The 25,214-nt window shown below is 47.4% G+C and overlaps 1 protein-coding gene and 1 long non-coding RNA gene across 6 annotated transcripts in view; one reads left to right on the top strand and one right to left on the bottom strand.

Moving 5' to 3' along the window:
- LOC119957803 (cation channel sperm-associated protein subunit gamma-like) overlaps window positions 1–18,241 on the top strand; it is a 157,362-nt gene extending 139,121 nt beyond the window's left edge. For 3 of the 5 annotated variants that reach the window (XM_038785913.1, XM_038785912.1, XM_038785915.1), the window contains 3 exons: window positions 2,292–2,418; window positions 2,930–3,097; window positions 17,831–17,910. In XM_038785913.1, the coding sequence (XP_038641841.1) occupies window positions 2,292–2,418; window positions 2,930–3,096 (294 nt within the window). In that variant the 3' untranslated portion in view covers window position 3,097; window positions 17,831–17,910. Of the gene's footprint in view, window positions 1–2,291; window positions 2,419–2,929; window positions 3,098–10,602; window positions 10,691–17,830 lie in introns of all 5 variants that reach the window. The other 2 variants (XR_005458932.1, XM_038785914.1) reach the window with 2 other exon arrangements.
- LOC119957806 lies at window positions 1,900–19,935 on the bottom strand. The gene is made up of 3 exons (XR_005458933.1): window positions 19,655–19,935; window positions 14,240–14,391; window positions 1,900–2,031 (listed from the first exon to the last, which is right to left on the bottom strand). It is a non-coding gene; the product is annotated as an uncharacterized LOC119957806 (long non-coding RNA).
- Between the last annotated feature and the right edge of the window lie 5,279 nt (window positions 19,936–25,214).

Below are 25,214 nucleotides of genomic sequence, written 5' to 3'. Positions count from 1 at the left end.
CCACGCTAAATTGCCCTTAGTATCCAAAAAAGGTTAGCTGGGGTTACTGGGTTACGGGGAGGTGTGGGCTTAAGTAAGATGCTCTTTCCAAGAGCCAATACAGACTCCTTGGGCTGAATGGCCTCCTTCTGCATTGTAAATTCTATGATTCTATGATGATCATGTTGGGGCCCATGAGGTCGAGGGTGAGTCGAGGCCAGGAAGTCCCTCCCTGACACACTGAACCACTCCTCCACCATGTCCAACTCCTCATCCCCTTCCCACGGCACCTTCCCATGCAATGGCAGAAAGTGCAACACCTGCCCCTTTACCTCCTCACTCCTCACCATTTAAGACTCCAAGCTCTCCTTTTAGGTGAAGCTACATTTCATGGGCACCTCCTTCAATTTAGCCTGCTGCTACTCCCAATACGGTTTCCTCTTCATTGGGAAGATTAAACGTAGGCTGGGTGACCACTTTGCGGAACAACTTCGCTCAGTCCATCTCCAAGCTTCCTGTCGTTTGCCATTCCAACTCAACATCTCGCTGTCCTGCCCACATGTCCGTCCTTGGCCTGCTGTATTGGTCCAGTAAAACCCGACTCAAACTGAAGGAACAAGCACCATGGGCGCGATTCCCCGCAAATGCGAAGAGTCGTGAAGGCTGCCGTGAAACTTTCACGGCAGCCTCCGCGCCCCCTCCTGGGACCTGATTCTGCTCCCCGGTCGGGGCTAGCAGCGGGGCCCCGTGAAACACGGCATCGCAGGCTTAGCGAACGTCGCTAAGCCCGTGTGCCAAGGGTAAGGGCGGCTGACGCGCACGATGACGTCAGCCGCGCATGTGCGGATTGGACGGCTCAAACCCGCGCATGCGCGGATGACGTCATCACGCATATGCGTCAAACCCGCGCATGCGCGGCCCGTCATGCCCCTCAGCCGACTGATGGGGCGGCGGAACAAAGAGTGCGCGGGGTTCGGACCCGCTGCCCGCGATCGGTGCCCACCGATCGCGGGCCCATGCCATCCTTGGCACGGCCATGGTGCGGCCGTGCCAATCGGTGCCATGGTTCTCGAGAACAGCACTTTGCGGCCGTTTTCACGAACGGTGAGAGCAGGTGTGTTCGTGTAAACGGCCGTAAAGGCCTGGGAACTCGGTCCATCGGATAGGGGAGAATCGCTGCTCGCCGTAAAAAAAACGGCGAGCAGCGATTCGTGTCGTGGGGCGGCCGTGGTGGGGGGGGGGGGGGGGGGGGGAGAATAGCGGGAGTTCGGGAAAAATGTCGGGAAGGCCCTCCCTCTATTCTCCGACCCGTCGTGGGGGGCGGAGAATCGCGCCCCATGTCTTCCGATTACAGTCATGAGGACTCAACGCTGAGTTCAACGACTTTAGATTGTGACCTTTCTCCTCCACCTTTCCCTCTTCTTTTATCCCAAATGTTTTTTTTGTTGCGATGCAAAAACCCTCTCTCCCCCACTGGGCCATCTGTCACTTGTTCTTACGTTTTGCTACATCTTTGTTACAATCTCTCCCTGCTCCAACTAATCATTGTTCCTGCTGTCAATCCCCCTCATATATACTCACGATTTTCCCTCCCTTTAGTTCTGAAGAAGGGTCATGCTGACTCGAGACATTAATTCTGTTTTCTCTCTCTCCCGATGCTGTCAGACAGGTTGAGATTAACCAGCTTTCCCTATTTTTGTCTTAGATTTTGGGTGTTGCCAGGTTGTCTTGTATTTTCTTTCAGGTGGAACTTCTCTAATTTACTTTTATTTTAATTCCCACTTTGAGTGGCATATTTAACAACATTGATATTTTGTAGGACAGTACGTTCTCCACTATAATCAGTAAATAGTACGTTTTCAGTTTTGATCAAATCGTTTCAGAGGCCAAATTGGGAGGAACAATAAAACTACTAGTCTGAAGGAATCAACACATCAGTTTTATTGTAGGTCGCATTGGGTTCATCCAAAATCATCTCACCTCTTGCAGCACCCAAATCCATTGAACACCCTGGATTTATCTATTTAAACATTGAAAGGGGTTGACTTAATTCTGGAAAACAAAATTCGGAGACACTTTTCTTACAAGTCAAGCAGATAAAGAATTTCCTCACTTCTAGTTTTGAATGTTTGGATTTCATAGATATTTCTAATCATTTAAGTTTCAATTTTGAAGAACATGTTTCCCTGAACCCGAGGTAAACTTAAAGTCAAATTCTGAATGTATTTAGAACGTAATTGTATTTGGAATATCCTTACATGATTGTAACTGGAATCAATTAAATAGTCTTCCTTTCTCTCTTATTGACTTAGACTACATTGTCCATACTGTGGTTTATCCTGTTTTCCTATATCATCCTTCGCTGCTACCAAAATTGGTTTGATAAAAGATTGAAAATGCTATCATCTGTCGAACCAATGGTCTTGCCAGCTCGCTCAGGTATGTAATGCCAGTTTATTTACACAATGGGTGGAGCACAGGGAAGAGTGAATACATGTGACACAGATCATTTCATTCTTCTATTTTGATTTTCACCTCAGAGTCTCACAGCTGTTTGCAGTTGACCTCCAGGTCTTTTGCCAGCTAGGCCCTGACCACCAGCATCCACCTTGCTCTCAACACAGAGCTACAGATGAGTGATGTTGCAGCGTGGTTCCTTCAAGGGACGAGCCCCCATGGTCCACATGTCCTGCTCGGGGCCTATTGTGTGAGAGGGGGCAGTACAAAGATCACCACCCACAGGTCACTCTCATATACCTCCCAACAACCGGGGAACAAACAGGAAAAATGAATATAAAATTTACTTTAAATGGAGGAAACGCAACACTAATTCCAGTTTTAATCTGACTTGTTATCCCTAATTATGACATGCTCTTGATGTCTTATTACTCGATTGCCATGGCTTTTGTCATTCTGTTAATATGTGTTCATGTTGCTGACCTCATTCCAGGAGAATCTGATGCCCTTTATGTGCACACCGCAAATGATTTGCAACCAACATCCTCCTCCTCAAATAATTCTATCCATTCGGCTTCTGCCTTATTCGCCTCTTCCTATAACATTCAACGTCACAGCACTCTCCGACATCCAAATGTGATCCTAAAGTCTCATTATTGAAGTAGGTATTCTATTGGTGGCAACCTTGTGCAGTTTTACTTCCGTTTTTAGGATTTAAGTTAAAACTACACTGAACAAATGAATCCATTAAATCTATTGTGTTCGTTAATGACTTTTAGTTGGAATTCAGTTTTGTAATTCTCAATTGAATGCCCAATGGCCATCATGTAGGGCAGCACAGTAGCACAAGTGGATAGCACTGTGAGAGTATCAAATTGAAGGAAAAAGCATACAAAGTGGCAAAGATTAGTGGGAGACCAGAGGACCGGGAAATCTTTAGGGGGCAATAGAAAGCTACCAAAAAAGCTATAAAGAAGAGTAAGATAGATTATGAGAGTAAACTTGCTCAGAATATAAAAACAGATAGTAAAAGTTTCTACAAATATATAAAACAAAAAAGAGTGGCCAAGGTAAATATTGGTCCTTTAGAGGATGAGAAGAGAGATTTAATAATGGGAGATGAGGAAATGGCTGAGGAACTGAACAGGTTTTTTGGGTTGGTCTTCACAGTGGAAGACACAAATAACATGCCAGTGACTGATAGAAATGAGGCTATGACAGGTGAGGACCTTGAGATGATTGCTATCACTAAGGAGGTCGTGATGGGCAAGCTAATGGGGCTAAAGGTAGACAAGTCTCCTGTCCCTGATGGAATGCATCCCAGAGTGCTAAAAGAGATGGCTAGGGAAATTGCAAATGCACTATTGATAATTTACCAAAATTCACTAGACTCTGGGTGGTCCCGGTGGATTGGAAATGGGCAAACGTGACACTAATGTTTAAAAAAGGAGGTAGGCAGAAAGTGGGTAATTATAGGCCTGTGAGCTTAACTTCGGTAGTAGGGAAGATGCTGGAATCTATCATCAAGGAAGAAATAGCGAGGCATCTGGATGGAAATTGTCCCATTGGGCAGATGCAGCATGGGTTCATAAATGGCAGGTCGTGCCTAACTAATTTAGTGGAATTTTTTGAGGACATTACCAGTGCGGTAGATAATGGGGAGCCAATGGATGTGGTATATCTGGATTTCCAGAAAGCCTTTGACAAGGTGCCACACAAAAGGTTGCTGCATAAGATAAAGATGCATGGCATTAAGGGTAAAGCAGTAGCATGGATAGAGGATTGGTTAATTAATAGAAAGCAAAAAGTGGGGATTATTGGGTGTTTCTCTGGTTGGCAATCAGTAGCTAGTGGTGTCCCTCAGGGAGCAGTGTTGGGCCCACAATTGTTCACAATTTACATAGATGATTTGGAGTTGGGGACCAAGTGCAATGTGTCCAAGTTTGCAGATGACACTAAGATGAGTGGTAAAGCAAAAAGTGCAGAGGATACCGTAAGTCTGCAGAGGGATTTGGATAGGTTAAGTGAATGGGCTCGGGTCTGGCAGATGGAATACAATGTTGACAAATGTGAGGTTATCCATTTTGGTAGGAATAACAGCAAAAGGGATTATTATTTAAATGATAAAATATTAAAACATGCTGCTGTGCAGAGAGACCTGGTTGTACTCATGCATGAGTCGCAAAAAGTTGGTTTGCAGGTGCAACAGGTGATTAAGAAGGCAAATGGAATTTTGTCCCTCATTGCTAGAGGGATGGAGTTTAAGACTAGGGAGGTTATGCTGCACTTATATAAAGTGTTAGTGAGGCCACACCTGGAGTATTGTGTTCAGTTTTGGTCTCCTTACCTGAGAAAGGACGTACTGGCGTTGGAGGGTGTGCAGAGGAGATTCACTAGGTTAAACCCAGAGCGGAAGGGGTTGGATTACGAAGAGAGGTTGAGTAGACTGGGACTGTACTCGTTGGAATTTAGAAGGATGAGGGGGGATCTTATAGAAACTTATAAAATTATGAAGGGAATAGATAGGATAGATGCGGGCAGGTTGTTTCGACTGGCGGGTGAAAGCAGAACTAGGGGACATAGCCTCAAAATAAGGGGAAGTAGATTTAGGATTGAGTTTAGGAGGAACTTCTTCACCCAAAGGGTTGTGAATCTATGGAATTCCTTTCCCAGTGAAGCAGGTGAGGCTCCTTCATAAAATGTTTTTAAGATAGAGATAGATAGTTTTTTGAAGAATAAAGGGATCAAGGGTTATGGTGTTCGGGCCGGAAAGTGGAGCTGAGTCCACAAAAGATCAGCCATGATCTAATTGAATGGCGGAGCAGGCTCGAGGGGCCAGATGGCCTACTCCTGCTCCTAGTTCTTATGTTCTTATGTTCACAGGGCCAGGGTCCCTGGTTCGATTCCCTGCTAGGTCACTGTCTGTGTGGAGTTTGCACGTTCTCCCCGTGTCTGCGTGGGTTTCCTCCGGGTGCTCCGGTTTCCTCCCACAGTCCAAAGACGTGCAGGTTAGGCGGATTGGCCATGATAATTTGCCCTTAGGAAGGATTATTGGGTTACGGGGATAGGGTAGAAGTGAGTGCTTAAGTGGGTTGGTGCAGACTCGATGGGCCGAATGGCCTCCTTCTGCACTGTATGTTCTATGTACAGCATATAATCCCCTCAAGTTTGACATTGAGATCCATCTATATCATATTGACCCTGAGCTGGCCATTTTGTTATGCCTGACGAATTTGATTGAATTTCCTGGAGAAGCGACTAAAGCATCTGGAAATGTCTATGGATGTTAGGCATTTAATAAGATTTTTATATGAGGCAACTAGCTAAAGTTGAAGCTCATAGAATTGCTGGAGCTTTATTGATCATGTTGGAAAATTGGTGGCGTATGAGCCAAATAAATTGGTGTAGTACGAGTAGGAATAATGGACAGGCCCTCTAATTGGCAGAACGTGACTAAATGTCTGCTGGCAGGATCTGCCTTGAGGCCTGCACTATTCACTGCATTCATAAATGACATAGATGATGCTACACAACGACACATATCCACATTTTCTGAAGATACAAAGATCGGCTGTATTGTAAGAAGTGCAGATGGAAGCATAAAATTGCAAAGAGATATTGATAGATTTAAATGAATGGTTAAAACTGTGGTAAGACTTCCGGTGGCGCCCTCGAGGAGACAGGTCGCAGGTCGGATCGTTCCCGCCCGCGATGGGCAAACGGTCCTTTTATAACAGACTTTTTTGGGACCTGGCAGCCTGAATCGGTGGAGGAGATGATAGGGAAGAGGCTTCCTTTCCGGGGTATGGGCAGCTGGACCAGAAGTTGTCGAGTGGAGCGGCAAGGATCGAAGTGGGAGCAGCGGGGACCCCAGACCGGGCGGCCAAGCATGGCGGACGGCGGGGACCGGGGAGCGGAGGCTCACTGGCCAAGGGAGGACCAGATGGAGTTCTTCAAGAACTGCTTCGCCGAGCTGAGGAGGGACACGCTGGACCCGATGAGAGCAGTGATGGACCGAATGGACGAGACACAGGCGGTCCAAGGGAAGGCGCTCGGGGAGGTCGAGGCGAAGCTCTCCAGCCAGGCAGGCATGGTAACGGAGCTGGAGCACGAGGTGGAGGAGCTGAACGCCCGTCAGAGGAGGATGCAGGAGCAGCTTGAAGAGCTGGGGAACAGAGCCAGGAGGCAGAATTTAAGGATCATTGGCCTCCCCGAGGGCTGCGAGGGGTCGGATGTGGGCGCATACGTGACGGGTATGCTTGAGGCGCTGATGGGACCGGAGGCCTTCCCTCAACCCCTGGAGTTGGATGGAAGGAAGCCCAGGACGGGCGACCGACCGAGGGCCTCTTTCTCCGGCTTGCTGACAGGGAACGTGTGCTGCACTGGGCCAAGGCGGAGAGGAGCAGCAGATGGGAGAACTGCCAGGTGCGCATTTACCAGGACTTGGAAATGGAGCTGACCAAGAGGATGGATGGATGGATGGATTTGTTTATTGTCACGTGTACCGAGGTACAGTGAAAAGTATTTTTCTGAAAGCAGCTCAACAGATCATTCAGTACATGGGAAGAAAAGGGAATTAAACAGAATTCAAGAAAATACATGAGAATACATAATAGGGCAACACAATATATACAATGTAACTACATAAGCATTGGCATCGGATGAAGTATACATGGGGGTAGTGTTAATGAGGTCAGTCCATAAGAGGGTCATTTAGGAGTCTGGTGACAGTGGGGAAGAAGCTGTTTATGAGTCTGTTCGTGCGTGTTCTCAGACTTCTGAATCTCCTGCCCGATGGAAGAAGTTGGAAAAGTGAGTAAGCCGGGTGGGAGGGATCCTTGATTATGCTGCCCGCTTTCCCCTGGCAGCGGGAGGTGTAGATGGAATCAATGGATGGGAGGCAGGTTCGTGTGATGGACTGGGCGGTATTCACGACTCTCTGAAGTTCCTTGCGGTCCTGGGCCGAGCAGTTGCCATACCAGGCTGTGATGCAACCCGATAGGATGCTCTCTATAGTGCATCTGTAAAAGTTGATAAGGGTTAATGTGGACATGCCGAATTTCCTTAGTTTCCTGAGGAAGTATAGGCGCTGTTGTGCTTTCTTGGTGATAGCGTCGACGTGAGTGGACCAGGATAGATCTTTGGTGATGTGCACCCCTAGGAATTTGAAACTGCTCACCATCTCTACCTCGGCTCCGTTGATGCTGACAGGGGTGTGTACAGTACTTTGCTTCCTGAAGTCGATGACCAGCTCTTTAGTTTTGCTGGCATTGAGGGAGAGATTGTTGTCGTTACACCACTCCACTAAGTTCTCTATCTCCCTCCTGTATTCGGACTCGTCGTTATTCGAGATCCGGCCCACTATGGTCGTATCGTCAGCAAACTTGTAGATGGAGTTGGAACCAAGTTTTGCCACGCAGTCGTGTGTGTACAGGGAGTAGAGTAGGGGGCTAAGTACGCAGCCTTGCGGGGCACCGGTATTGAGGACTATTGTGGAGGAGGTGTTGGTGTTCATTCTTACGGACTGTGGACTGTTGGTCAGAAAGTCAAGGATCCAGTTGCAGAGTGGAGAGCCAAGTCCTAGGTTTTGGAGCTTTGATATGAGTTTGGCTGGGATTATGGTGTTGAAGGCGGAGCTGTAGTCAATAAATAGGAGTCTGATGTAGGAGTCCTTGTTTTCGAGATGCTCTAGGGATGAGTGTAGGGCCAGGGAAATGGCGTCTGATGTGGACCGGTTGCGACGGTATGCGAATTGAAGTGGGTCAAGGCGTTCCGGGAGTATGGAGGTGATGCGCTTCATGATCAGCCTCTCGAAGCACTTCATTACAACTGACGTCAGGGCCACCGGGCGGTAGTCATTGAGGCACGTTGCCTGGTTCTTCTTTGCTACCGGTATGATGGTGGTCTTCTTGAAGCAGGTGGGGACCTCGGAGTGGAGTAGGGATAGGTTAAAGATGTCTGTGAATACCTCTGCCAGCTGGTATGCGCAGGCTCTGAGTGCACGACCAGGGATCCCGTCCGGGCCCATCGCCTTCCGTGGGTTCACTTTCAGGAAGGCCGATCTGACTTCGGAAACTGTGATGGTGGGTATGGGTGAATTATGGGTTGCTGGGGCACTCGACAGTGGATTGTTGATTACCTGCTCAAACCGAGCATAGAATGCATTAAGTTCATCGGGGAGGGATGCGCTGCTGCCAGAGATACTGCTCGGCTTCGCTTTGTAGCCCGTTATGTTGTTTAGTCCTTGCCACAACCACCGAGAGTCTGTCTGTGACTCTAGCTTAGTTTGATATTCTCTCTTGGCATCTCGGATGGCTTTGCGGAGGTCGTACCTGGATTTCTTGTATAGGACAGGGTCGTCTGCCTTAAACGCCTCAGATCTGTCCTTGTGTGCAGTGTGTGCAGGATTCATCAAGGTAAAGGCAGCCCTCTATAAAAAGGAGGTGAGGTTTAGAATGCAAAGCTCTGGATTACGTTTGAGGAACTCCACTACTATTTTGAGACACCAGAACAGGTTTGGACCTTTATTAAAGATAAGAAACTGGACTTGAACTAATGGGCACTTGGTTCTTTCAATGCTGTACAGTGGCGGCGGTCTGTTAACCTAATTTGCTCTGATTAGGTGTGGACCTCTATTAAATGAAGAAGCTGGACTTGAACTAAAGGACTCTGGGCTCTCAGAGCTTTTGTGTGGCGGCGGTTTGTTAAACTATCCTGTACTGTAATGTTTTATCCAAGATTGTTTTCAGCCTGGACAGAGAGTGGGGGCTGGAGGGCGTACTGTTTAGGGTGTTTTGGGGGGATTGCAACAAAGGGGGGGGGGGAAAGAGAGGGGCCCTGCAAAGGGGGCCCTGCACTTGGCACCTTTTGGCAAGAGATCGGGGCCTCTGATAGGGGGATGGGCGAGGGGCTGGCTACGGGACTTTAAAGGGCACGGTGGGATACAATTAGGTTAATGGGTCCTTGGTGTGTTGGGGGAGGGCCCGAGCACTCGGACGGGAGACAGGCAGGCGCCAAGGGCAGGGGTCAGCATAGCTAGCGTAGGTCAGGGGGCACCAGGGAGAGTTGGAGGTGGGGCGGGGTGGGCTAGGGCCAAGCGCAGGGCTGACGTGGCAGGTCAGGCCTCGGGGGGCATGGGAGGCCGGGGGAGGAGAGAGGGTTAGGGCCACGTTAGTTTAGTTGAACACGTGTGGCATGGGCAAACAGAGCTGGTAGGGGAAGTGCCTTATTAACATGTTTATTCTTTCCCACTGTTCGTTTTCACTATGTTAAGGCTCTTTGCACAGGGCCATTTTTCTCTCTGTAAATGTTACAAATTTGTGTTAAATAAAAAACTAAAAAAAACTGTGGCAAATGTCTTTCAAGGAAGGTAAATGCAAAGTTATCCACTTTGGACCTAAAATGGTAGAATTGGGTAATTTGTAAATGGCAAGAAGCTAGAAACAATTGAGATTAAAGGGATTAAGGGTCTAGCTCGACAGATCATTAAAATGACAAACTGGTACAGAAAATAGTCACAAGGAAGAATAGAATTGTAGTCAGATACAGAAGGCAAGAACACCAGGGAGAAGAAGTCATGCTTCAATTGTGCAAATGCCTAGTTGGACCACACTTGTGCACAGTTCTGTGCAGCACACTAAGTGTCTGAGTTGGTTTCAGAGGGTGAGAGTGAGCGATAGCATTTCTTCGTCAGAACTATATTAATTCTCTGCCAGCTCGTCTCCTTCTACCATTGCTGGCTATCTAATAAGAGAAAAATACAAAGGTAGGGCTGTGTGGGTGGGGGGAGCACGAATAAGATGCAACTTGCACCAACAACTTAGAAATCAGAAGGGATTGTTGGCTGAGAGAGAAGTGGGATTCAGAAGAGTGGATTAGGATAGAGCACACAGCCATCTTTAATGTTTCAACCCAACTGGTGGCCACAGTTATGGTTGCTCCAGTTACCACTGTCATCTCAATGGGGATAAAGACATGTGGCTGTCCGTTCCCCTCCAATGAGGCACTGTTTTATCGAAGTACACTCCACCTTATCCTATTGGAAGATATATTCACTGATCTTGACCATTCACGTGACATTATTGACCTTGCGACACTGCATTCAAGTCTTGGTTTTGACTCATCATTGACTACTGCCTTTGTTGGCTTCTGAACATGTGTCTGCAGGGCCACCGTGCACGCTGTGGATTGAGGACCTTTCTCCTTCTACGTACCTGATCCATCAAAGCATCAAGAGGAGCATCAGAGAATTATGGTGTGCCATAGATCACTATTCTCACCCACACTCTCGACAACAGCCAGTTCCAGTGCCTGTTCCAGCTCGTTAAGAAGTACAGGCTAGCTTTAAGTTGGGAAATAAAGGGTGAGGCTTCAGTGAGAAGAGTGGGCATAAAGACCGGCACAGAGGCACAGTGGTAAGCACTGCTGCCGCACAGGTCCAGGGACCCGGGTCCAATTCCAGCCTCGGGTGACTGTCTGTGTGGACTTTTCATGTTCTCCCCAGGTCTGCGTGGGTTTCCTCCGGGTGCTTCGGTTTCCTCCCACAGCCCAAAGATGTGCAGGTTAGGTGGATTGGCCATGATAAACTGTCCCTTTGTGTCCAAAAGGTTAGGTGGAGTTACTGGGTTATGGGGCTAGGGTGGAGGTGTGGGCTTGGTTACGATGCTCTTTCTGAGGGCTGGTGGAGACTCGATGTTCCAACTACTTCCTACTGCACTAAATTCTATGATTCTACTTCAGTGAGGAGAGCAAGGATAAACACCAAGGCTTCAGTAAGGAGAGCGGGCATAAAGAGTGAGACTTCAGCGACGAAAGCGGGCAAAAAGAGCGCGACTTCAGTGAGGAGAGCAGGGATAAAGTGCGAGACTTCAGTGAGGAAAGCGGGCAAAAAGAGCGCAACTTCAGTGAGGAAAGCGGGGATAAAGAGCGAGACTTCAGTGAGGAAAGCGGGAATAAAGAGCGAGACTTCAGTGAGGAGAGCAGGGATAAACACCGAGGCTTCAGTGAGGAGAGCAGGCATAAAGAGTGAGACTTCAGTGAGGGAATCGGGCATAAAGAGTGAGACTTCAGTGAGGAGAGCGGGGATAAACACCGAGACTTCAGTGAGGAAAGCGGGAATAAAGAGCGAGACTTCAGTGAGGAAAGCGGGAATAAAGAGCGAGACTTCAGTGAGGAAAGCGGGGATAAAGAGCGAGACTTCAGTGAGGAGAGCGGGGATAAACACCGAGACTTCAGTGAGGAAAGCGGGAATAAAGAGCGAGACTTCAGTGAGGAAAGCGGGAATAAAGAGCGAGACTTCAGTGAGGAAAGCGGGGATAAAGAGCGATACTTCAGTGAGAAGAGTGGGAATAAAGAGCGAGACTTCAGTGAGGAGAGCGGGAATAAAGAGCGAGACTTCAGTGAGGAGAGCGGCAATAAAGAGCGAGACTTCAGCGAGGAAAGCGGGAATAAAGAGCGAGACTTCAGTGAGGAGAGCGGGAATAAAGAGCGAAACTTCAGTGAGGAGAGCGGCAATAAAGAGCGAGACTTCAGTGAGGAGAGCGGGAATAAAGAGCGAGACTTCAGTGAGGAGAGCGGCAATAAAGAGCGAGACTTCAGCGAGGAAAGCGGGAATAAAGAGCGAGACTTCAGTGAGGAGAGCGGGAATAAAGAGCGAGACTTCAGCGAGGAGAGCGGGAATAAAGAGCGAGACTTCAGTGAGGAAAGCGGGAATAAAGAGCGAGACTTCAGTGAGGAAAGCGGGGATAAAGAGCGAGACTTCAGTGAGGAGAGGGGGCATAAAGAGCGAGACTTCAGTGAGGAGAGTGGGAATAAAGAGCGAGACTTCAGTGAGGAGAGCGGGAATAAAGAGGGAGACTTCAGTGAGGAGAGCGGGAATAAAGAGCGAGACTTCAGTGAGGAGAGCGGGAATAAAGAGCGAGACTTCAGTGAGGAGAGCGGGGATAAACACCGAGGCTTCAGTGAGGAGAGCGGGAATAAACACCGAGGCTTCAGTGAGAAGAGCGGGAATAAAGAGCGAGACTTCAGTGAGAGTGAGACTTCAGTGAGAGTGAGGAGAGCGGGAATAAAGAGCGAGACTTCAGTGAGGAGAGCGGGAATAAAGAGCGAGACTTCAGCGAGGAGAGCGGGAATAAAGAGCGAGACTTCAGTAAGGAGAGTGGGGATAAAGAGCGAGACTTCAGTGAAGAGAGCGGGGATAAAGAGCGAGACTTCAGTGAAGAGAGCGGGCATAAAGAGCGAGACTTCAGTGAAGAGAGCGGGCATAAAGAGCGAGACTTCAGTGAAGAGAGCGGGCATAAAGAGTGAGACTTCAGTGAGGAGAGCGGGAATAAAGAGGGAGACTTCAGTGAGGAGAGCGGGGATAAAGAGGGAGACTTCAGTGAGGAGAGCGGGCATAAGGAGCGAGACTTCAGTGTGGAGAGCGGGGATAAAAAGCGAGACTTCAGTGAGGAGAGCGGGAATAAAGAGCGAGACTTCAGTGAGGAGAGGGGGCATAAAGAGCGAACTTCAGTGAGGAAAGCGGGAATAAAGAGCGAACTTCAGTGAGAGTGAGACTTCAGTGAGAGTGAGGAGAGCGGGAATAAAGAGCGAGACTTCAGTGAGGAGAGTGGAATAAAGAGCGAGACTTCAGTGAGAGTGGGACTTCAGTGAGAGTGAGGAGAGCGGGAATAAAGAGCGAGACTTCAGTGAGGAGAGCGGGCATGAAGAGCGAGACTTCAGTCAGGAGAGCGGGGATAAAGAGCGAGACCTCAGTGAGAAGAGCGGGAATAAAGAGCGAGACTTCAGTGAGGAGAGTGGGGATAAAGAGCGAGACTTCAGTGAGGAGAGTGGGGATAAAGAGCGAGACTTCAGTAAGGAGAGCGGGAATAAAGAGCGAGACTTCAGTGAGGAGAGCGGGGATAAAAAGCGAGACTTCAGTAAGGAGAGTGGGGATAATGAGCGAGACTTCAGTGAGGAGAGTGGGGATAAAGAGCGAGACTTCAGTGAGGAGAGTGGGGATAAAGAGCGAGACTTCAGTAAGGAGAGCGGGAATAAAGAGCGAGACTTCAGTGAGGAGAGCGGGGATAAAGAGCGAGACTTCGGTGAGGTGAGAAGGACTATAAGGAGTGAGAGCATATCATGAAAATCAACAGTGAGGCACTCAAAGACCCTTGCAAGGGAGCCCTGTTCGGATAGCACCTCAGAGCCACCCTGAAGACTCCTGGTGGCCCAGAGGTGCAGAGCCTGGCCTGCCCTCACAACCTCCATAAAGAGCACCTGCAAAAGGACTTAACCAGGAAACACCAAGACTAGTTTGCTGAGAATGACCCGAAGATCCAGGGGTTAATACACCACAAGCTAAAGGCCTTTCCGAACCCAACTCGAGAGCTAGAAGTATCTCTGAAAGAACAGAGTGCTGCACGTTCAGAAGGAGATAGGATGGAGTGAGTGACAGAAGCAGAGAAATTGAGAAATCCGATGTCACACTGACAGTTCTCAATTAATAGGTCAGAGAGGGGAAGAGGTCATTGGAGGGGCTCCTAATCTGAGGTCTAATGTACAAAGACATAAGCTGCCACTTGCTCCCAAGCTACAGTGAAGGCTGGAAGTCGGGAAGTGCAGAGCAAAGTGAGAAAAGCCCAAGATAGCAGAAATGATCCCCAAAATACTGGACGTCTCCTCGAAAGTATTGAGAATACACTCAGGACAAACTCTGTGAGCAAGAGCTTTTCATCTACACAAGGGATAGCTGTGCTTTTTCAGCATTTTAAGGCTTTCCACCTGGTTAATTTCATATCCCTTCCAATTCCCACCATGGTCTCACCTTGTGGAGTTTCAGACAGCTTGGGAACCCTGTGTGCTGTCTGTTTAAATGGCAATGCAGGGTCCTATGCTTTCAATTGACTTTTGTGCATGCTTGTTTCACAGCCCCGTCATCTTCACAGGGTTTCCTGCATGCCTTCAAAGGTACACCAGCTAAATGTGAAAGTAAACAGAATTATGCTGGGTTTCCACATTTTAAAAATGTTTTTCACCCCCCCCCCACACGCAGCAACACACACCAGCTCCCTCCTCTCTCCCTCCTTTGCAGGTGAAAGCTCTCCCTGAAGTGTCTGCATGAATTAAAATTGAGAGATTATACCTGTTTCAAAATGAAGAGATTACGCTAATTTTAATTCAGACAATATAAAAATCAAGTGCTGTTGAAGCAATCTACATTTCCCGATGCTGCTTATGAGATTGAAGGTACTGAAGGCACTGTCGTTACGTTTGCAGATGATATAAAGATCTGTAGAGGATCAGGTAGTATTGAGGAAGCAAGGGGGGGCTGCAGAAGTATTTGGACAGGCTAGGAGCATGGGCAAAGAAGCGGAAGATAGAATACAATGTGGAAAAGTGTGAGGTCATGCACTTTGGAAGGAGGAATTTAGGCATAGACAATTTTCTAATTGGGGAAATGCTTCGGAAATCAGAAGCACAAAGGGACATGGGAGTCCTTGTTCACGATTCTCTTAAGGTTATCGTAAAGGTTCAGTCGGCAGTTAGGAAGGCAAATGCAATGTTAGCATTCTTGTCGAGAGGGCTAAAATACAAGACCAGGGATGTATTTCTGAGGCTGCATAAGGCTCTGGTCAGACCCTATTTGGAGTATTGTGAGCAGTTTTGGGCCCTGTATCTAAGGAAGAACGTACTGGCCTCCAGAGAAGGTCTCCAGAGAAGGTTCACAAGAATGATCCCTGGAATGAACCGAATGGCCTCCTTCTGCATTGTATGGTCTATGAAGAGCTTGTCGTATGAGGAGTGGTTGAGGATTCTGGGTCTGTACTTGTTGGAGTTTAGAAGGATGAGGGGGGATCTTATTAAAACTTACAGGAAACTGCGAGGCCTGGATAAGAATGGACATGGAGAGGATGTTTCCACTTGTAGGAAAAACTAGAAGCAGAGGACACAACCTCGGACTAAAGGGATGATTTTTTAAAACAGAGATGAGGAGGAATTTCTTCAGCCAGAGGGTGGTGATTCTGTAGAACTCATTGCCACAGAAGGCTGTGGAGGCCAATTCACTGAGTGTCTTTAAGACAGAGATAGATTAATAAGGGGATCAGGGGTCATGGGGAGAAGGCAGGAGAATGGGGATGAGAAAAATATCAGCCATGATTGAATAGCGGAGCAGACTCGATGGGCCGAGAGGCCTAATTCTGTTCCCATGTCTTATGGTCTTATTTCTCTGCACTGCTCTGGATCTCCTCTGAATAGTGGAATTGGCACCGATACTGCCCGCTACCTTCTGCTATGTTCTCCTGCCTATAGCCTTCCAGATAATATGACCACGGTGCTAAATACTGAACCTGCTCCTCACCTGCACAGGGATGTCGGTGCTGTCGTCACCAAACCTGCTTCTTCCACCAGTGCTGGAAGACATAGCACACTACTACCCCAGCAACGAAAATGGGTCAGTAACTACAACTAGCCAAAGGAGAATGTAGTGAGACAGAAAGGAAATGTGGACTCTCTTCGCTCATTGGGAATGGCACAGGCTGAGTACCTTCATTTTCTGGCTCCATCTTCCACTCTAGCACCACAGGTTTTGTGAGCAATCGGAGCTCCCACTAGATTCAGGTGGAAGCCTGGTGTATCAATGCAAATTGTGGTCCCAGTACATTTGCCTTTGAATCTACTTTGGCCTGAGCAGGGAGGTTAAATGAAAGCCTTCCAGGAAGTACAAAGGGGACATTAAAAGTAAATAAGGACAAATTTCCCTTTTAGAAATTCTCCTCTAGAACATACAGTGCAGGAGGAAGCCATTTGGCCCATCGAGTCTGCACCGACCCACTTAAGCCAACTCTAGTCAAGCAAAATTGTGACCTCTTCTGCCCTAGACTCCACCCCTGCTGTCACTCCTAAAATTGTCCCCAAAACCGTGCTCCCTGCCATTTTGCTGTTTGGTGATGAATCTCCCTTTGGTATCAGATAGAAGCCTTCAGCCAAGCCTCCTTTTTTACTTACCATCTCGAGATCAATTCTTACCTATTTCAGTTCGGCAGATGACTGGCAGCTTGTAAGCAGCGCCAATAAGTTAAAATAGATAGGCTGCAAACTTAGGCCAGCAAATATCGTTTCCACTCACTGGGTTTCCTACCCTACCAAACACTACTGGAGATTAAAATCTACCTCAAAGAGAGTGCAGCTTCCAGTTAGACTCCTAAACCAAAAAGAAGTATCCTTCGCAACATAACTTCTTGTAACTGTTCTTTGACACTGATACGATTAATTAATAATAATAATAAGAATAATCTTTACTAGTGCCACAAGTAGGCTTACATTAACATGCAATGAAGTTACTGGGAAAAGCCCCTAATCGGCACATTTCGGCGCCTGTTCGGGTACACAGAGGGAGAATTCAGAATGTCCAATTCACCTATCAGCACGCCTTTCGGGACTTGTGGCAGGAAACCGGAGCACCCGGAGGAAACCCACGCAGACACGGGGGGAACATGCAGACTCCGCACAGACAGTGACCCAAGCGGCAATCGTACCTGGAACGCCGGCGATGTGAAGCAACAGTTCTAACCACTGTGCTACCGTGCCACCCGATGCACTAAGGGCTATCATTAGGCCAGCGTAAATGCTTTTCTGCTTTTCAAAACCTACAATTATCCCAGCAGAGATTGCTAAATTCATAGTTTGTGATTATGAATATAAGTCTTTGATTTATTTTAGAATCAGTATTTGGGGGATTTAAATGTTTTGAATGAGCTTTAATGAATGTGAGGTTTTTTTTTAAAGTATGGTTGCTTTAATGGATATTTAGACCTTTATTTTGTTTATCTCAACATGGCTTCTCAAATTTGCCCATGGTAGATACTGCGTAAGTTGGTATGGAGTGTGTGCAGGAAAAGAGTAGTGAGTGGGGTTACATGGGTTGGCATCGATTGGCATTAAGTTGACCTGGGGCATGGAGGTGGCATAGGGAGTGGGTAAGTTATGGGATGTGAGGGATGAGGGCGAGAGGGCCTAAAAGTTACGCAAACAACTGGGAGACAGATTAAATAGCCAACCTCAGCACTCGGCAGCCCCTACGGACACCTTCAATCTGCATTCCGGGGGTAATGGACTTTACTCTACCCTGCACCCAACCCCTGGAGCGAACATTGGGCCCAATCAGACACTTTACCGTGGCGAGTGCACCCAAGCCAAGAAAATTCCCACCCATGCGACCTGCCTCAAGAGATAGAGTACAGCCCAATAACTTTATTGCAACTCAACTTGTACTTATACTATCTAAATCATCATTTGATAATTATTAACATTCAATTCCAGGTAAAGTAAACCAGTTTAGATAAGGAACTTATATTGTTACATTGTACCATATTTTTAGCACAGAGTTGAATCTCTTTTATTATCTGTCTCACAGCTGCATTATCAAAGAATGATCATCATAGCATCAAGCAAGTCAAGTATTTGAACAAGATGGTCTCAAGATGGGTGGCTGGGGGTGGGGTTAGTCATTAAAGTGTAAACAGAACAGGAGTCTTTGGATAGAAGATGACATGGAGTAAAGCAGGATTCTTAATATCTTTCGAACAAATAAATGCATTCAAGAATGTTCTTGCAAACACTTTTGTCTCTTTGTACTTTCAGTGAATTCCTGTGATTGTTTTGTTGCATATAATCACAATTCTATCCCTTAATGATGTTGGTCCTTACTATGAAAACTTCATGTAACTGGCTCTCAAAATACCCCTCAAGATTCTCATAAAAACCGTGGGACTTTATCCATAATGTTTTGTTCATTTTTTATTAAATGAAAAGTTTTATCAAACCATATCTGTTTTTGTTAATTTAATTCATGCATTCTTGCCCCTCTTTCCTGCTATGTCTCTTTCTCTCCTGCAGGTGTTGCCCAAGCTCAGGCACATACAATTCCTCTCCATACAGCCATTCTCGAGTACACTACCTGAGTGGCTATTTCCCATGTGTGAGCATAGGAGCAGGAGTTGGCCATTCAGCCCTCCGAATCTGGACAGTGAATGCCAACTAGTCGGAAGGGATATAAATCGGGGAGTATGGTGTGAGACACTACATAGGATAAACGGGACCTTCTCTTGTGCAAGGATGAGCCTGATGCAGTTTAAAGTGGTGCACAGGGCAAGAATGAGTGGGTTCTTTCAGGGGGTAGCAGATGAGTGTGAGAGGTGCGGGTGGGGGCCAGCGAATCACGTGCACATATTTTGGAGTTGCGAAAAATTGAGAAGACTCTGGGCGGGAGTGTTCGTGGTCTTAGCCAGGATAGTGGAGGAGGAGGTGGACCTGAACCCTTTGGTGGCGATATTTGGAATTTCAGAGAAGCTGGAGCTCATGGAGAGGAGGAAGGCCGATTTTGTGGCCTTCGCCTCTCTGATTGCATGGCGGAGAATTTTGCTAGAATGGCGGTCGGCATCGCCACTGGGGGTAGCGGCTTGGTTGGGTGACCTGTACGACTTCCTGCGGTTGGAGAAGATAATGTATGAGTTAAGGGGCTCTGCAGAGAGGTTTGAGAAAAGGTGGGTGACGTTTGTGACTGTGTTTGAGGGGCTGTTCATCGCAGGGGGTGGGGTGATAAAGGGGAAGAACCTGTACAGACGGTATAGTTGATTGCTGGGAAGTATGTTTCCCTGGTGTTTATTTGCTGTAGTCTGAAGCTGGAATTACTGGATGACCATCAATCCCAGTTGTTTCTACTTCCACCCTTTCCTCAGTGCAGGCAATCTTGATGTGCTACTCCCCTGCTGGCCCAGCACAGATCCTGGTGTATCTTGGCCCTGTGACAGGATGAAATGCACAGGTTTGAAGGCTGAACCTTGTCTATCTGAGACTTCACTGGATGTAATGATGGGTGTTGTAAAAGCGCACGGGAAGATAAGATTCTCTGCTGACAGGATGAAGAAGCCTACTAATCAAACCAAGGGTCTAGGGTCTGGGTGGAAGTAGCAGAGAGGCTCAGCACCAAGAATGTGCCGCTTGTCGATTCAATGCAGGACAGGAAAGGTAGCACGTTCGACTCTGCTGTGCTTGTCAAGCCCAACATCCTCACTTTGCATGCTCATGCCTACTCCAGCACATCTCTCTTAGAACCAACTTACCTAATACTTCTCTATACATCCCCATCTGTTCATCCACCACCGGTATTCACCCTCAGCTTAATGCCTCTCCGTCATAGTCACTCTCAATAAATATTCTCTGTCCATCTATTACTTACAATTACTCTTTTGATACGCCTCTTTTATCACTCCTTTCAGGAGGAGAGAGGATGTAAAGTCGAGGGTGAACATTAGAGGTGTTTCAGCATGCTTGGTCATCAGAGATGGAGGACTCCTGGCTATCTGTTGACAAAAATTAAATATCAGTCAGCCGCATGACATAAATATCGACTTGATGTCAGCCGTGAGTAAACTATGATCATGTGCGTAATGATCACAATCTTCATTTCACAATTCTATTTCATGTCTTCAATCTCTCATAAAGACAATCTTTTGTACAACACAGTCATAAGTCCGGCCAGAGGCATTGCACGAGGACAACTCCTCAGAGGCGGTGACTCACTGTTACCGGATTCATGCAGACCATAAACCAGCTCAGACACTCAACCTTCGATGGGACCAGAAAGGCTGACGGTCAGGTGAGTTGCAGATCACAAGCGAACAAAAGTAGGTGGAGACAGGGACAGCCACGGAGAGCTTGTGCAGGCTCCAGATGGATGGAGATGCTGGACCTCGGACACTGTAGATCTAGAGGATACTTCTGGAGCAACGGCAAAGCATGCGGCATATACTGGCAGGAGTGCAGCCACACTGTGCACATTTGGAGGAATCCTAAGGATGCATGACATGCTGTCGCAGGCCTTTATGACAATGTCTTCATCCATGGAAAGAGAAGCCACCTCCAATGAACATCAAATGCAGGGATCAAACAATACAACAGAACCTTAGCAATTGCCTGCAGCGAATGAGTGCAATCTTAAATACAGTGCCCTGGTCTTAGTCATTCACCATATTCTACAAAGTACTCTCCAAATCATCAATGGCACTAATTGTGGGCGTATCATGAGAAGGAGGAACATGAGCGGTGCTGTGTAAGTGGAGTGTTGACTCAAAGTGCTTCTACTGATCACCCATTATCCCTCTTTTTATCAGTAACCCTACATGCTTCTTCATGCCTCATTGGCCAAGTTTGTTCTCATAAAACGGAAAGTAGAGCAGCCTTTAAAGGGACCCGCACTGACTCCAAAACCCAGCAGGAAGTCAGCCGAGAGCATCTGAACAATCAGAGCAGAGATCTGAGCAACTTGCCTCCACTTCTGCTCCACCTCTGAGCCAACAGGGATTGCACCATGTGGAAATTATGCTGAGGGTTGGCACATGTATGTTAGACACGTGCACGGCACTGCGGCACAATATTTAGCACTGCTGCCTCACCAACTCCAGGGACCCAGGTTCAATTCCGGCCCCGGGTCACTGTCGGTGCGGAGTCTGCACTTTCCGTGCCTGCGCGGGTTTCCTTCGGGTGCTCCGGTTTCCTCCCAAAGTCCAAAGACGTGCAGGTTAGATGAATTGGCCATGATAAATTGCCCCAGAGTGTCGAAAAAGTCATTACAGCCGCCCGATTATTATCCGAATAATGCCTCCATAAAACACAAACACTACTACCATCTTATTCCTTATTTATATAAAATAAAAATTTGATCCTTATTCTTTATTAAACATACAAACATCTGTACATCTTTTCAAGTCTTCATCCAAAGATTCACTCCACTAACTGAAATACACATAGGGCAGATTTCCCCGCTGTTCCCGCCGGGGGGATCATCCGGCCCATCGAAGGTGAACACGCGCCGCAGATTTCCCGCCGGCAGGGGCCCATACGATGGGAAACCCCATTGACAATGGCGGAGTCAGAGATCCCCGCCTCTGGGGCCCATACGATGGGAAACCCCATTGACAATGGCGGAGTCAGAGATCCCCGCCGCTGGGGCCCATACGATGGGAAACCCCATTGACAATGGCGGAGTCAGAGATCCCCGCCGCTGGGGCCCATACGATGGGAAACCCCATTGACAATGGCGGAGTCAGAGATCCCCGCCTCTGCCTCTGCCATCCCTAAACATGAATTCAGAGGGAACTTATTAAAAAGTTGTTTTCCTTTTAATTCACCATCATTAATCCTTGATAGTCCCCGGGCTACTCCATGGGACGGGGCCACGAGCGGCTCTAACCCCCGTGGCTTCCCCGCCACCTGCCACTGCCAACTCTGGAGGCCCGCACTCTTCTCGACCAGGAGTCTGCACGCTCCCGGCCACGGAGCACCGGGAGTGGACCATCTCCGTCTGGGACTGTGCCACATCACGCAGCGACTGTGCCACCACCTTCTGGGTTTGTGCCACATCAGCCATCTCCCACCTGTCTGGGCCACCTCCCTCTGTGTCTGTGCCATGTCAGCCAATGCCACCGACACAATCAGCAGTGGCCTGCTGTGACTGGGCCACGCTCAGGGGGGCCGCTGCAATGTCCAGGTGGCTCTGGGACATGGCTCCCTGTGATATGGCAGCCCAGTCCTGGGCCACGGCCACCACTTGGACAGATTTCCCCAAGCCTTGGACATGTTCACCCACGGCCGAAACTGTCACCCCACACAAGACCTCCATAGCGGACAATTGTAAAAATGTAGCAATCTTTAACAATATCAATGATGTCCTTTTCATCGACACCTCTAAGAAACAAAGTAGATATTACTTTCATCCATATAATCGGTCACGGCAGCACAGTGGTTAGCATTGTTGGTTCAGAGCGCCAGGGTCCTGGTTCAATTCCCCGCTGGGTCGCTGTCTGTGCGGAGTCTGCGCATTCTCCCTATGTCTGGATGTGTTTCCTCCGGGTGCTCCAGTTTCAAGTCCCGAAAGACGTGCTTGTTAGGTGAATTGGACATGCTGAATTCTCGCTCCGTGTACCCGAACAGCCGGTCTGTGGCGACGAGGGGATGTTCAGAGTAACTTCATTGCAGTGTTAATGTAAGCCTACTTGTGACACAAATAATAAAGAAGAGAAAGATATAATCATCTGCAACAATCTCAGTCTTTGGATCAATAATTTCCTTCGCAAGATATGCAAACATTTGCAAATAAGTTATTAAAGCATCTCCAACCCCCTTCCTATTTTTTCTATATTATTATGACTAACAAAATAATTTGGTTTGCTTGAGCTTTGGGAGCTATTTTTAATAAATACTGTTAAACACTCCCCATGTGCCCTTTATAATGTTTTCATCATCTAGTAATGTATTTTTTATAAATTTAGAGCACCCAATTAATTTTTTCCAATTAGGGGACAATTTAGCGTGGCCAATCCACCTACCCTGCACATCTTTGGGTTTTGGGAGCGAAACCCACGCAAACACGGAGAGAATGTGCAAACTCCACACGGACAGTGACCCTGGGCTGGGATCGAAACTGGGACCTCGGCACCGTGATCCAGCAAGGCTAACTCACTGCCCCACCGTGCTTCTAGTAATGCGTTATAATATTCTTTCTCACTGTGTCTCAAAATAGAAGTTAATTTATTTCATATCTCATATTTTTCTTCTTCCAAGCATTCTTAAGTAATCCAGGGTTTATTTTTATAACTTTTATTGCCACTCTATATTTAATAGGACTGTTGTTAAACAGTTTGAAAAATCATAGAATCCCTACTGGGGTGACCTATCGGGCCTAATTTTGAGGACAAATTAAATTGGATATCCTAAATTTAAAAATTGGACAGTTTAAATCAAACTACAGTCAGCTCCAGCAAACGGCCTGCTGCGAATTTGGATTTGGACAAGTTTGAATATAGCGAACTCAGACAGCATGCCTGGAGCTCCCCTGTCAATCGTCCATCAAGAGATCATCGTACCCTATTGATATGCAGCGCGTTATTGTCCGCAGCCTCGATTGAGCCAGGCTCCTGGGCGCCCCGAATTCCTGTTGTTACCTTATTTGGTAAGGGGGTACGTCATCAATCAGACCATTGGCTGCTGAGACCGCCCCCGAGGCCTCATTGGCAGAAGGCCAGGGGAAGTGGCAAAAGAGTGCAAAGGAAAGGGGATGAAAATAGACACCCGGGGCATATCGATAGCGAAGACTCGACATGGGAGATGACATTGACTATCTGAAGATGCGACCAGGAAGGAAGAAGCTGCACCTTCATGACGACGGACCAGAGGGACTCAGGAATCGGAACCACACTTCAACCAGACCATCTTTGCGGTTGTATAACTGAATCTTCGGTGTTTGTTTATGTATATATTTGAGTTAATGTATGGGTTGGCCATGATAAATTGCCCTTAGTGACCAAAAAGATTAGGGGGGGTTATTGGGTTACGGGGATAGGGTGCAAGTGAGGGCCTAAGTGGGTCGGTGCAGACTCAATGGGCCGAATGGCTCCTTCTGCACTGTATCGGGGCAGCACAGTAGCATGTTGGTTCGCACAATTGCTTCACAGCTCCAGGGTCCCAGGTTCGATTCCCGGCTTGGGTCACTGTCTGTGCGGAGTCTGCACGTTCTCCCCATGACTGCGTGGATTTCCTCCGGGTGCTCCGGTTTCCTCCCACAGTCCAAAGATGTGCAGGTTAGGTGGATTGACCATGCTTAATTGTCCTTAGTGCCCAAAATTGCCCTTAGTGTTGGGTGGGGTTACTGGGTTATGGGGATAGGGTGGTGTGGGCTTGGGTAGGGTGCTCTTTCCAAGAGCCGGTGCAGACCCGATTCTGCACTGTAAATTCTATATCTTAATTGTGTGTTTAATAAAGATTGCCAAATTCATATTTGCATTTGTCCTTTGCTCTCCTCGCTATTAATGACACCGAGGTAAAACCTTAAGTAAACTGGGAGAAAGTATCTGAATTGGACAGATACAACACTACAGTGCAGAAGGAGGCCATTCGGACAATCGAGTCTGCACTGACCCTTGGAAAGCGCACCTTCCTAGGCCAATGCCCCCACCCTACCGCCGTAACCTAACCATTTGGACACTAAGGGCAATTTAACATGGCAAATCCACATTTTTGGACTGTGGGAGGAAACCAGAGCACCAGGAGGAAACCCACGCAGACATGGGGAGAAAGTGCAACTCCACACAGTCACCCAAAGTCGGAATCGAACCCGGGTCCCTGGCACTGTGAGACAACAGTGTTAACCACTGTGCCACCATGTTGCCCCATATATACTTTTTTAAAAATTCATAGGCTTGATCAATACCTTGATCAATCATTTCTTTCCAATCCTGTATTAAGAAATCTTTCTGGAAACATTTTCAGCATCCTCATTTCGACGTCGTATAATTTTAAATTTGTTTATTTGTTTACATTTCTTAGAATTACAGTCATAGGTTATAAATACATGAATAGGATGGGAATAGAGGGATACGGACCCTGGAAGTGTAGAAGATTTCAGTTTAGTCGGGTAGCATGGTTGGCGCAGGCTTGGAGGGCCGAAGGGCCTGTTCCTGTGCTGTACTTGTCTTTGTTCTGTGTTCTTTGTAAATACAGGTAAATCATCACCAATGTCATTTATTAATAGCCCACTAACCATTGTATCATCAAATATGTTTGGAAACATATTATCTGTTAAGGTAGCATTATAACTCTATATTCGACTTGATTGTTTAATCAATAGGTATAAACCCACACTAAATAGCATATTGGCAAAATCTTTAATTTGTTTATCACATATTTTAGAAACTCAATATTAAAACCCCACACACAAATACCATCTTTTCCTTTACATTAGC

Source organism: Scyliorhinus canicula, chromosome 27 (genome assembly GCF_902713615.1).
Source record: "Scyliorhinus canicula chromosome 27, sScyCan1.1, whole genome shotgun sequence".
NCBI lineage: Eukaryota > Metazoa > Chordata > Chondrichthyes > Carcharhiniformes > Scyliorhinidae > Scyliorhinus > Scyliorhinus canicula.
This window is presented reverse-complemented; position numbering and strand designations above follow the sequence as displayed.